The sequence below is a fragment of the Cryptomeria japonica genome, chromosome 7, assembly GCF_030272615.1.
Source record: "Cryptomeria japonica chromosome 7, Sugi_1.0, whole genome shotgun sequence".
Lineage (NCBI taxonomy): Eukaryota > Viridiplantae > Streptophyta > Pinopsida > Cupressales > Cupressaceae > Cryptomeria > Cryptomeria japonica.
In genome coordinates this window covers 554,349,418-554,363,583 of record NC_081411.1, presented here as the reverse complement: position 1 = coordinate 554,363,583, position 14,166 = coordinate 554,349,418, and the positions used below count along the sequence as shown (strand labels likewise).

The window sequence follows — 14,166 nt, the reverse complement described above, 5'->3', positions numbered from 1 at the left end:
TAGACAATGACTTGGCAAAAAGGCTCACAATCTAGAAAACCAAAAAACACTAAACATAAGGAATTTAGTTAATCTTGTCAAGATTTGGTAAAACTTGCAAGTAGTTAATCTTGCCAAGAATTGGTAGGAGTTGCAAGTCAAGTCAGTTGACTCATTTATTTGAGTTGTATTGACTTGCAAGCTAAGTCACATGGTTCGAGTTCGAATTCGAATTCGGCAACAATAAAATTTGAATGAAATTCAACAAGGAAAAAAATTTGAAAAAAAATTTGAATTAAATTCGCCTTCTATAAATTAAATTTTTTAAATATAAATAATAAATATTTAAAATAATAAATTAAAAAAAATAATATTATATTAAATTTGAATATATTGTATATTATAAGAAATTTTAAAATATTATAATATAAATAAGTTTAAGATTTTAGTTTAAATATTATTACTATATAAATCATAAATATATCAAATATGCAACTTTGATATATATATTTGAATAACTATATTAGATAGATGTAGTAGGAAGACATATCTTTTTTTACGACCTCTAATATGATTTTAATCTTGACCTCTAATTTACGATTTTACATATCTCAAGTAGGAAGACATATCTTATAATCTTAATTTACTATTTTATTCAAATATATCAAGAAGACATATCTAATTCGGCAACATAAGAAAACTCTTAATATGATTTTAATTTGCAACGTAGTAAAACTCTCAATACGATTTTAATTTACCTCAAACATTTAAGATATATTAGGGATGCCGAACCAGAATTTTGCAAACTACGCTTCGGTGCACAAAAATTTAATTCGTGCGGCTCCACCTATGTGCAAACCTGGGCATTGCCTGAGTACGACGGCTTGCAATAATTTGTTAATCTTGACCCCCCATCCTTGCCAGAGGGATTTCTAATGTCCGTGGCCAGAGCTGCCCAAACAGGGAAAACACTGAATCGAAGTAGTAAAAAACCATGCTTTTTAATACATTTAAAAAAAAAATTATGCCCTAAACCTGTTCGAATATGAGACAAATTTAAACGAATTTCAAGTCATGTTTTGAAGTTCGCTGAATTTCGAACTTCATGGTTGAAATTCGGCGAATTCTGTGACTTAGCTTGGAAGCACTCACCAAGATTTCCAAATAGATATTTTTGGTTTAACCAATTGGGGTTGTCTTTAGGGTCCTTGTCTTTGTATTACATGAATTTTAATTTAAGATATCACTTGTGCCTTTAGAGGTTTAAGCAAGGCCTTGATATTGTTGACCAAATCTAAAGATCTTTAAACTTCATTCATTGAAATCCAACTTCCTACAAAAGCATATACAAACAAAATTCAGGGATATATTTTGCCTAGGTGTTGTCCTTAGTGTAGGAGTCTGACGCGACCCTTGTTTCTTTTTGTTTTAAATCCACACCTCCACTTGCTTGGTCATAATCCTTTGTTATCATGGTGGTGTCACTATCTTCTCCATCTCAGCCTTTGCTTGAGTGTTCCACAACTCTTCCTTTCTTTGAAGAAGTGACATGGCTGTTTGGTGGCCCATGCTACTGCATTGCCCAAAGGAGCCATCATGCTAGGATTTGAACATTTGAGAGAGAATAGGCTTGGGAAATTGCTTCCACTATGATTAACAACACCGCGTGGAATTTACTCTAGAATTACAAACATATTCATACAGACTAGTGGTGAACTTCTTTCAGTCCTCTTGCTTAGTTTCCAATTGAACTAATTTTGTCCTTAGGTCTTTCTAATTTTCCCCATGGAGAGCGGCAATGGCCAACATGTTAGGCTCCTTTTCTATAAGGATGTGAAATATAAATTCTTGCACATCTCTACACATGGTGTTCTTGTTAAGTTGCTCGTGGAGAATTTTCTTGAGGACGGCCATACATAGCTTCTAAAAGCTCTCCTACCCAAGATAAACTTGATAAAAAACATGGTAAATGTGTTGACAATATATAAATTATCTTGCAGCATATGGCTTGAAATTCTCCCTTGCCTTGAACAACTACTATAGTCATAATATAACTCCAATTGGAGAGAATTTTGGAGCACAAAGATTTTAAACAAATAATACATTGTGCTATAATGATTCAATAATGCATATTACATATTTATAGGAGTTCCATTTCCTATATTATAGGAAGCTTCCTATAACAACTCCCCTATGTAGATAAGTTATTTTAACAACTCAAACACACACTCCACAAATAATTTTTTGTATTACTAGTAACAATTACAAGAAAGATGTAATATTCCCATCGCTCCCCCACATTATATCATTCTCCAAATGGGGATAGGTGGACTAACAATATTTGATGACCACGTTTAGTAGTTCATTATAAGGTATGAGTAGAGACATACACATCTACTTAGGATAAATAATAGTGGAACTTACCTCACTATGATTTTGTACTTTATCCAATGATAGGGACAAATAGATCTACTCATGAAACTAATCATAGGGAGTAACACATCTATCCAATGTTATGCAAAAAGTTTGGATAGGGACAATCACATTTATCTGGCATCAAAGTTATGAATAGGGACACACATTTGCTCACAACAATTATGATTGGGGACACACACATTCAATCATAGTTACGAACTTTTGTGATTGGGGACAAAACACTTCTAATCACTATCAGTTAACAAATGTGATTGGGGATCGTTACTACTGCCACTTGGAAAACGATCTTGGCTTTAGTCATTTTGGCATAAGTTGTTTTGTCATGAAAACAATTTTTCAACCCCTCTACGCCTTCATCCTCTAGTTGATTTGCTACTTAGCAAATTTGGCATTGAAACTCAATTTTTATAATATGCCCACATAAGATGAAAGTTGCATACAAGTGATAGTGCGTCCAATTACAATTGAGGTAATTTTTATTTTGTATTATTTTTTACACTTTTACATCTTGACATGACAATAAACAACTTGTGAAAATGAACCCTATTCTAAACCAAATAATACAACTATCTACCTACTATTCTAAAATCTATCATCACACACTCAATCTATAAACATAAGCTTTTCTTGCAAGAGATTGTTGTGATAAACAACCACTACATTTGTTGAATCATTGCAACTCTTGTGTAAAGAGCCAGACATCCCAAAAAAGGCCCCATGTTTGTAATTGCACCGGATTTAGGTTTCATTCCTTTTGATTGTATGGTAGTGGGCAGTTCAAGCATTGTATAAAAAATATTAGTTCCTTTAGACATGAAATTCGTGCCAAAACACACCAGATTTAGGTTTCCTTCCCTCTTATTTTATGGTATTTGTGTGCTTATGTTGAAAAAGAATGCAACAAAGTTCTTTCATCTGAATGACGTCTAGAGGGCCATCTAGAATAAGTGATGCCATATGGTGGCTACCATGCAATGGCCGATTGATCGTGATTTCTTGTGTCTTTTTAAGAATCCCCAAAGTTATCTCTGTTACTTGACGAACCATTAACACTACTTCACATCTCTTCCTTTGATTCTTAATACTTTCGACTTATGGAATTGCCAACAAGTTCTTATTCTTGTTGTTATGCAAATTCCATAAGAGCATCTATTATAGCAACTAGCAAAGCAAGGTTTGGTACTAAGGAAGACAATTTTTTTGAGAAGCCGCTAAAGCTCTCTATATTTACTCCATATCCAATTCCAAAAAACTAACCCCAAAGTTGGCAATTTGTATGTGACTTGGTTGCCTTACCTATAGCATAAGTCATAGAGTTCACTGAATTTTGGCCATGAAGTTTGAAATTCAAAAAACTTCGAAACATTAATGAAAAATTGTTGAAATTCACCTCATATCTGTACAAAATTACAAATAAAAGTGTGCAATTTTTTTTTTTAAATATATATCAAAAATACATTTTTTGGGAATTTTTTCAACCTTTTTAGAGCTTTAGGACTGATATGACACATTTAGATTAGGGTTAAAAGTCATGAGCCCTTCCCGAACACTCTGCAATTCATGCTTAAAAAATAAAAATCTCATGCCCTAAGTAATAACAAGGCATCTAATTGGATTGTTTAGGTAGGTAGATATCACCCCTATCCAAGCATAGGCTTCCTCTCATCATCTAGAGTAGATTGGAAATGCTTGACTTCCATTCTTTGGCGTCCGTTGATTCAAGAATACATTAGTTCGAGAATATTGAAACTAGGTGCAAATTGAGCAACTATTGGTTGAATGATCTCATACATGTATCAATATCCTCCCTCTCTTTGCCTGATTGAAATAGGGCAAATGTAGCTCACACTTCTCCCCTAATCTTTAGTCCATCATGCACTTGCTTGTTTAATGTTTTATGCCCCCATATCTGATGGAAGAATACTTTAATATTTAATACAATTCAATATTTTTAATTTATTAATATATCATATATGTTCTAAATTTAATATTATATATTTATAAATTATGAATTTAATTTTTATTGCGATTTTGATTATTATATACATAATATAATTATATGCTATGTATGTGATATGGTAAATTGGTTTCTAATTTTAATCTATAAATATGTATGTATTTTTAATTTTATATATTCTTATAAGAATGAACTTAAATCTATTTATCAATGTTAAACTAATTTGATCATCTTGTGAATATATTATTTATATTTAAAAAAAATCAAAGTTATGTAGGGCAAATTTAATCGCGATTTTTTTTTTCTGAATTTTTTTGTCCTTGCTGAACTTCATCTGAATTTTGTTTTTGCTGAATATGAACTTGAACTCGAAACTTGTCACATAGCCCATATCAGTGTTACCGTTTGATCTTTTTGGATGTGTTCAACAACCTTCTTCCTTTGCAAGGGATAAAATTGATTATCTATTTAGCACTACTTCCTAATTCTACGGCTCCAAAAATGATGTGCAAATCACCTTCCACCTGAATCTTTTTAATGCTCAGCGAGGCTGCTAACTTTAACCTTGCCACTAACCGCATGGGTAGGCTATATTGTTAGTTCCTCTGCCCGAATTGATGGTGAAACCCCTAGAAAAAATACTTGGAGGAGATTTGATTGCAACACTAGCCCCTGTTGTCTCAACACTACCTCTAGAGGCACCATCAAATTTTAGGTTTGTATGTCCCTCTGGAGGAATTATCCAATTTGCAAGGCTTGAATTAATCCTCACACAACCTCCCGCTTTATTGAGTGAGATATTTGCAGGGACTTACAATTATCACCAAAATTAAGATATCTGTTAATGTACATGTGGCTGTTAGTACAACACTGCAGAAGTAGTCTTCTGCATTTTGGAGGTCTGCATAAGCATATTCTGCTTGTAAGTTGCTCGAAGCTTAAAAAGTACCTATCTAAAAAATGTAGCAATCCCAAGACATTGGCTTTCAGTTTCTATTGGTATTAGTAGAAAGAAAGAGAAAAAATGATAAATATATTATTGGTTCTGTTTCTTCTTGGTTTTCTGAGCTTATGTTGATGCCATGTTTTTTTTTTCTGTAAATTAGTTTTTACTAAGACAAGTCTCAAGTAAGATTTGGCCTTACTGAGGGAAAAAATGGCTATTGAGGATAATTAAATGTCTATTTTCAGTTATCTTTGTAATTTGGAAAATGTCCGTAACTCCCAAAATGGTTATGAGTAAAACACGTTAAATGGGTTATGTTGTGATCTGTAATTAGGTATACCAGGGACGACTCATCAACACCAGGCTTAGCTTATTAACAATTGTCGCAAATTCTCATTGAATTGTCTTTCCTGTCTGCTAAGTACTTGCTTAAGAAAGCCTTAGGATTCTTATGGTTAAGTTCTGAAATTATTTTAGGTAGTTGCACATTTTAATTGAAATTTGAAAGCAAGCATTGTAGCATGCAAGAAAAACAAAACTTACATGGGATTACTCTGAGAAAATCAATGCGGAAGAATTCCACAAGAGTAGCATTCTGCCTCTTTGTTCCTCTATCTAGACAAAAGTACAAGTGAATTTGCCATCTTGAGGCCTCTAAGAACTTGGTGGGGCTTGATAAAACTTCTACAATGCTCTACTATTTGTCTTGCTTGGCATTTTCTTCTATGACTCTTTCTTCTATTTTACTCAGCTGCATGCATGTTACAACTCCAATACACTGATGTAAGATGAATTTCATGATCCCGAGGGGTATATGTAAACTCAGTAATTTGGCTGAACAGAGAATCCAATTAAATAGAGCCTTTGAAAGCATGGAGTCACAAACATATGAACTTGTTCGGTTGGGCAGGAATTTGTTTACATGATCCTTTGTTTTGTGGGTTCATCTCAAGCCAAACTTGCTTGATGATTTCTTCTGAAGCTCAACCTGTAAATTACATTAGATTATTTTCAGCTGCTTCTGGCTTTATGGCTTCAGGATAACCCTTATCTTTTTGACACCTTTTATTTATGCGTGCACTAACCTCCAACTCTGTTGTTGCCGAAAAAGTGTCTTAAAGCATTTTGAATCACTTGAATTAGATATGCAAACTTGTTAGCAAACTTAGGTTTCATTTATGGAATTGAATTCCTCTGTTTCATGATAGTATTTGATTGTGTTGGGGAACTAGGTCTTGTGTTTGTTTGGAGATAGCTTGTCATTTGCTGCTGCAGAAACTGATTGTCATCCATGATGATTTCATTACCGATGTTTGCATTGGAAATGACAAGATGTACTTATTTTCTTGGAACCAGTTTGCAGTACATTGAGGATCATTGAAAGGGAATCCTATGATTGGCTTTTGTATATTTTTTTCATAGAAATAAAAACTTAAATTGATTTTCATAAATACTATGAAAGTATTGGTAAACTTTTTGAAATTTCTGCTTGTCTTGGATTTGGAGCTCTCTGGGCTCATTCTCTACACTGTCTCCCTTCGAAAATTTCATGCATCTTTGTTGATCACTTGTGATGCTTGGAACAGGTTTACTTTTGGTCGTGTGCTAGGATCATGAAAATTGATGGTTGTAGCCTTTAGAGCATGTGGGGAAATTAATAATATGTTTAGATCTGAGAAAGAATTGTAGTGGTAGAGGCTTCGTTCTATATCTATGGAGCATAAAAGCAAGCTGTATTCTGCATTAGGCCAGTGGAAAGATGTGACAGTTGAGTTTCTTCCAAAACTGAGTCTGGTGGGATAATTTTCTTTCTTTATGGTTGAGGACTTTTCAAGCCCTTTCAGAAGCTCATGCTATAGAGTAAATTTGTTGGCAATAAGTTATTGTTATTGATCCTATTGACATTGCATTTTAATCTGGGTCTGGTTCTTTTGACTTTAGGATTACATGGCTGTAGTTCTTTTAGGATTTCAATTATTGAAACTTGAATCAAATTTAGCAGATGAAAGGTTTCCTTAATGTTAAAGGAATATTGATTTCACTTATGAATGTCTCTGGAATTGTTTAGATTTGTGATATATTAGAAATTAGTTATATGCTACTCCCCTAGAGACAGATTTAGTACCTCCTTGAAATGTATGTCTGCAGTTGATTAAAAGATCTTGAGGTTTAACATATTTGGTTGCTCTGTCATGCATTATCCTTGATTTCTCATACATCATCTGAGTTATGACCTATAATAGCCTCTGCTGCATCATTTATTTTATGATGATATGACCAATGTTTGCAGTGTGGTTTTGACATAAATATTCACTAATTGTGTCAGCCACATATTCAAAAAATGAATATATTGCCCCTTGGAAAGGAAGCTGAATATATGCAGACTTTGATTATATTTTAGGCAATGAGTTGATCAGCTTCCCTAAATTAAATAATCCTCACTTTACATACAACCAATCTTTGGCTTCAAAATAGTACTTTGATGAAAGATGTGTTCCCTAATTCTTTGGATGCAAATTTGCATGTTCAAATGGTCTATCCCATTCTTTTTTGGCCAAGTTGAATGGTGTTAATATTTTCTTGTGAAGCATGAAAGCTTTGATCATTAACCATGCTTAATTCGTCCAGAATGTGTGCCAGATGTCTCCTATGTTCATTCCTTAATCCCAACATTGTGTAATGATCGGTGTGCAAGATGTACTACTGTGCATTGGCCAATACTGCTTGATCCCTGTTCGAAAACATAATGGTCTTTCATGATGACCTACTATTGTTTCTTAATGACTGTTTGATTCATGCCTATGCCTAGACAAGTATGACAAATAAAAATTCTCTAGTCTCAATGCCTGAAGGATGATTATGCTGGCTATAATTGCCTAATAACTCGCTGTCCTTTTGTTTCTTTTTGGATGTCAGTCCAAATCTGATAGAATTTCCATTAATGCTAGAAGAGACTACCTTCAGTTGATCAAGTCCTTCACTTATTCATTTCCAAATGGTCAATCCTTATGCGGCCAAGAAACATTGAGGATGTTGTATTCTACATGTTTTGATATTTGTTTTTATAAGTTATTCTTCTCCACTCCTTATGCTTTTTGTGTGGAGAGCTCTGCACTAACTTTGTTGGCTAGGTTTAATTGAAATTTGAAACTTCTTACTTTGGAATCTGCCTTCTACTAACAGTCTGATGATACTTTTGGTATAGATGATGAGTCAAATTACTCAATCTACTGTGATGAGCTGAATTCTCCTGCTAAAAACAGCCTGGTGGTTGTCTACTTGTTAATTTTTCATTCTTATCTAAGCTATTAGGCTCTGCTGCTCCATGGGTCAATGGATTGTGAATTTGTCACTTTGTATAAATTGACAAATTAATATGACTGTGTAGCAGACATTCACATTATCAAATTTCTGACATGCTATGAAGGCATGTAGCTTGCTATGTTCCACTGAATCCCTTTTTGGGGAAGGGGAAATATGGAAATGTGCGAATGGGATGCCTACTATGACATGTAGATGAGAAGAGGGGATTGGGATGGCAACCTAGGGATCAGACATGCCTGAGTTTGAAAACTTAGTTAGAGAGGACCAACATTGTGCAAATGATCTGAAATGCATTTTGTCATGTATTTAAATGATATAGCTTTGGTTTGTTATCATAGAACTTCTGACATCAGAATTGTGTTATCAAAAACCAAGAACTGATGATAGTAATAATATCGAGCATTATTTATTCGATTAATGCCAAAATAAGTGTTGTCAATTTTGCATGTTCTATTGCTAGAGTGCGTAATTTGCATAGTTTCTGCTTAAATTTGTGGGGACCTGCTTTGAAGCATCTAAATTGTTCTGGTTATTTATGCTTTTGTCTTGCAGGAGTGATGGCTTTAAGTGCAACAAGTGCATATTATGATCCTTCTGAGGTTGCAACTCGTATTTTACCAAATGTTGTTGTTCTTACTGTCGACCCAGACAGGTAATTGAATTTGAGATTCAGAGGGAACATCATTAAAATGCAAATTTATATACTCGAGATAAATCGACAATGTATACTGTTCTTGGAGGGGATGCACTTAGTGGAGTTGTTACTGCAGTTTCAAATACTTAATAAATTTAATTATCAGCTTAACAGATTAAATCTCAGGTTAGATTTACTTTAGGATTCACAAATATCCATATTCCCACCATTTGCATCTACTTTGTGTCTTTTCATTAAGCATTTTAAAATTGAAAAATGGTGTTGACCATAAAATGAAAGATAAGCAAGGAATGTAATGTCCCCCCAGGTGGAATCACTACAAACAGTTCTATAGCAACCTGCTGGCTAATTTTCAATTAAACATACCATGTTTTGTTTTCCCTTTTTGTTTTCTTTCAGAGCTAGACAGAAGTTGTAGAATGGTTTGTTTGTTTGAACAATTATATTGTGTAAATGAGCTATTTTTGCATTCACGAAACAAGCTGAAAACGAATTGAAAATATGCAACTGAGTCCTTGAAATTTCCAGATTTAGATAGGGGCTAAGTTTTACAACATTTTCTGATAATAATGATAACCCAAGACTAGAAAATACCTTACAAAACTAATTCAGACATACCCAGAAAGTTTACTCCTGAATCTGGTAGTTGATGTGCTTGAGAACAGCAGATAAGGAGGTCTGATTAATGGCAAGGTGGCAGCCAAGTAGCTCACCCAGAAATATGTTTGCAGCACTTTAAAATCTGCCTCTTTCCACTCAAAATATTGCCCAAAATATAAGTCTAATCTGGATGCCAAAAATGGGTCAAAGCTGGTTCACCAGACCCCAACGTTTGGTAGGAATGAAGCTCCAATACCCTTGAGCTGTACGGTCTGCAAATGGACTGGTCTTTTGTGTTGGAAACCCCTAGTGACTGAAAATGGTTGAAGGCTACACACGTGCTGTAGATGAAGTTCTAATGATAATCAATGTTGGAGAAGCAAGTTTGAGCTTCAAACAACTTCAAACTGTCAAGGAAAGGGGGCGGCTACGCAAGCAAGCACCTCCTTTAGATTTTAACCAACAAAATCACCTCTAAACTGATTTATTTATAAGCACAAATGAAATCCCTGCAAATAGGATTCCCTTGCACACCCTGAGATGGTCTCTCACAACTGCAGGTGTGTTTACTTATGGAGGATTTCGTCCCCACAAGCAGCTTTAAACCCTAGGATTCAGACAAGCTCCTCTCAGGAGGCAAAAGTAAGAAACTATTTCACCAAAACATGTTCAAAATGAACTCCAAGTTGCTTTTAAATAGTCTCCCAAAAGGTATACCCTAATTAGGGTTTCCTCTAGTGCCCAACTTATAACTTTATTTACTTTTATTTTCTCCTTCTAATATCTCACTTTATGACTTAGTAGTCCCAAATAAGGTAGCATCCAAATTTAGTTAAATTCATCCTTTATTATTTCAATGACTATTATAAAGTCATTTTCAGAATTTAATAATTCTGACTTTCAAGGTCACCTTTAATATCATTTGTAATATTACAAATAACCACAAATTGGAGTGAGCTCCACTTTCTCTATCGTGGGACACCATACTCTCTCTCTAGAATCATATCATAATATGTACTTTCAAGAAGTCTTAAATAAGTTAAATATTGATTTAACAGAGCAACCTTTTCTAATATCACAAATAATGCCCTAATATCTCCTTAACCACTCAGATACGTTGTCAACCTTGAGAAAACCAACCCCAAATGGTTTATCTGTCCATCTTGTTAGTCTACAAGGAATTGATGATAGACTAACCTCGATTGGTTGACACTGGCTAAGAAGGGGACATTACAAGGAACCTTTTTAAGACTCCCAAATGATAGCATATGAAGCAATTTTGTTTACCCTCGGGATATGAATCAAAGAGACAAATAAGTGCAATTTGTTTTTTTGTGAAAACCATTTAACAGCAATGTGTCATACAGCATAATCTTGTTTTCTTGGAGTGAAAAAACCAAGACAACAAGAATATTTGAAAGGTTCCATGAAAGGAGTTTCCAAGATCAATACATGTGTGCATGTCTCTGGCTTCGTAATGGTAGCAGGAAAAACAATTCCAAATTGATTAAACAAATCCTCCTAGAACAACAAAGGAAAAACAGCGAAGAGATGATACTTGCAGCTTAGTGGGTTTAGAATATTTTCAAAAGCTATTGAGAAAAGCTTCAACAAGAAGCTCCCATGTGTAAAACTTTTGGTGTCTTGGAGAAAACTCACAGAAAAAAAATTCGAAGGACATAGAAATGAATTGTGAAGGAGAAGTGGAGAAAGATCCTGACATTTGTCAAATCCTCTCAATCCACAGGCAAATTGGAAATGATCAACTGTATACTATCAAAAGGCTTGTAAAGGAAAAGACCAAGAGCTGACCACTTTGACACTTTCTTGGTAACTTGGGGGTTATAATCAATCTAACAAACAAAGTCTCTTTAGAAACAGAATGATTTAACACTGGCAAAATAAAGTCTTTAATATATATATCTATACATATATATAATGCTTCACAGGTTTCAAAGGAAATACCAGCATGAAAATGCTAAAATAATAAATTTCACGAACCTTAGAGGGCTAAATTCTTCAGAATTTCTGAATATTGAATGATTAAGATATTTAATGGTCCCAATTTGAGCAAGGTAGGCATGTGGTAACAGTAGTGGCATACCACAGTTCATTAGCATTTTGTCTTCTTAAAGTTCAGGCTTCCGTTAATAATATTTATAGATAATTTTGTTAAGATACTTAAGCAAGCCTCGAGGTTCTGGAACTTTGCTCTCATGCATTACTAGATGGAATTTGGAGCAGGTTGCATGCAAAACTACATTTTTTAAATAGATATTTTATGTTTTTTCCATAAAAATCTTAAACATTTTTTATTCCTCATTTGCTTGTCATATAAAGATTCATACTTTCTGGGTTTATGTTTTGTTGATAGAAAATGTCCCAAAATATCACTGTAATTAAGTTTCTCCTCTCTTGTCTGTGATATGACATTGTTCTGAATCTACATGTGGATAAATTTGTGGTGCTTTTATCAGCTACAATATTATTTCCAATTCTGTGGTCCACTAATTGCATTTGCTGATTTATTTTGCCTTGAGTAGTGAGGTGAGATCCAAAGCATTTGAGGCAATTCATCTATTTTTGGAAATTATGAAGCAACACCATGAGAAGGTGTGTACTCAACGCCATTAATTTTGTAACAATGTATATGTTTTCATAGAACTGGTAGCTTCACTTATTTTGAGGATGCAATTGCCTTCTAATCTTCTTCATTCACTCATGGTTTTCATGACGTGTATTATTTATTTTGCTTCTAACAAATTGCGGAGTGCTTAATGGTTTCACTTTTCGTAGTTCCAGGCTTATGCTATTGCTTCTTCAGTTCTTTAAGTCTTCAAGTTAATGTAAAATTTGTAAGAAATTAGCGATTCTGCTGGAAAGCAATTTCTATTGTACACCTATAGATGTTGTATTCAAGCACTTAGCCCATCTTTTTATGATGTAACACTTTGTACCTGACAATACCAAGCATGCTTCAGAAGAAATGCCTTTGTCCCCTTAACAACATAGGATTTGTGATTTTTTTTATTGTATCTATGTTCCTTAATGTGAAATATTTATTTTCTGTTCAGTCTTCAATTTTTTTGTTTGATGAAAGGGCCCACTACTTAATATTTATTCTCCAAAGTCCGAGTTTAATTTCTATATTTGTATTCTTGATTTTCAGAAGCTTTTATGTTAAGTTAAAACTAAAAGGAGGTTAATTTTCTGTTATTCTGCTGCCTTTAAAAATGAACTTTCAAATGATCCTCTTCTTATTGATAAATCTTGTCTCCTGGTCTCAACTAGTTTTCAGTTTATCCTAACATCTGTCACTCTCTCAAACTAAACAAAGCTTATTGTGTTGATGCCTGCCACCATAGCAATAAAAATCTTATTGGGAAAAAATTGACAAACTAAAAATATAATGTTTTTTTTTGAATAAATAAGATTTAAATGGAAAAGAATTGGATTTTAAAAAAATGTAAAACATGTAGAAGAGACAAAAAATACTTGTTTTTGAAATTTAAAGACATTTCCATAGCATAAAGATATAGAGAGCAAATAAAATAGAGAGTTTAGCCCATGAATTGTCTAAAATAGAGAGTTTAACTAATAAACTGTCCAAATGAGAAGTTTGTTTAAAGTAACAGAATGCAATGTAGCACGTAAGCTTTCCTAGTAAATGATTCTTTGGTAAGTTCAGTATGAAGTTGATAAATTTATTGCTAAGTATAAAAGATTTCACTGAATGATATGTGAGTAAACATCTAGTCTTGTTGTATGATGTGAGATGGTAAAATGCTACTAACAACACTTCATGCCAAATTATTATTAATATCAAAAGAATGTTTAATCATAGAGATTGCACTATCACAACAAACTATGAAATATTTGAAAATTAGTAAGACCTCAAAACAACAAGAATAAACATGTTTGCATCCCAAAAGGATAAAAGAAAAAATAAACATTTTATTACTAGGAAATTTTCAAGTAGGAAACATCAAATAAGATACTATCCAAATAAAAATCTAATCAATCGATGAAAGAGAAACCATTTCTTATAACAGGTCGAGTCAAGTGGACATGAATTATGCATTTTTTAAGATTCAAGATACAAAAGCAAATCACATTCAAAATCTTTGCTATTAAACCAAACCTTCAAATTTAGTCAAAGTACTGACTCCTATAAAGTAGAAGTATAAGTTAGACACAAAGAACATTTAGGGCAGATATGCATATCAAAATACGCATACAAAATCACAATGACCAAGATGTTGATGTCAC

The 14,166-nt window shown here is 33.5% G+C and overlaps 1 protein-coding gene across 1 annotated transcript in view; it reads left to right on the top strand.

Annotated features, from left to right (window-relative positions):
* Window positions 1-14,166, top strand: part of LOC131031096 (uncharacterized) — a 217,836-nt gene that overhangs the window by 141,323 nt on the left and 62,347 nt on the right. The window contains exons 16-17 of the mRNA XM_057962124.2: window positions 9,195-9,294; window positions 12,441-12,510. Of these exons, the coding sequence (XP_057818107.2) occupies window positions 9,195-9,294; window positions 12,441-12,510 (170 nt within the window). The remainder of the gene's footprint in view (window positions 1-9,194; window positions 9,295-12,440; window positions 12,511-14,166) is intronic.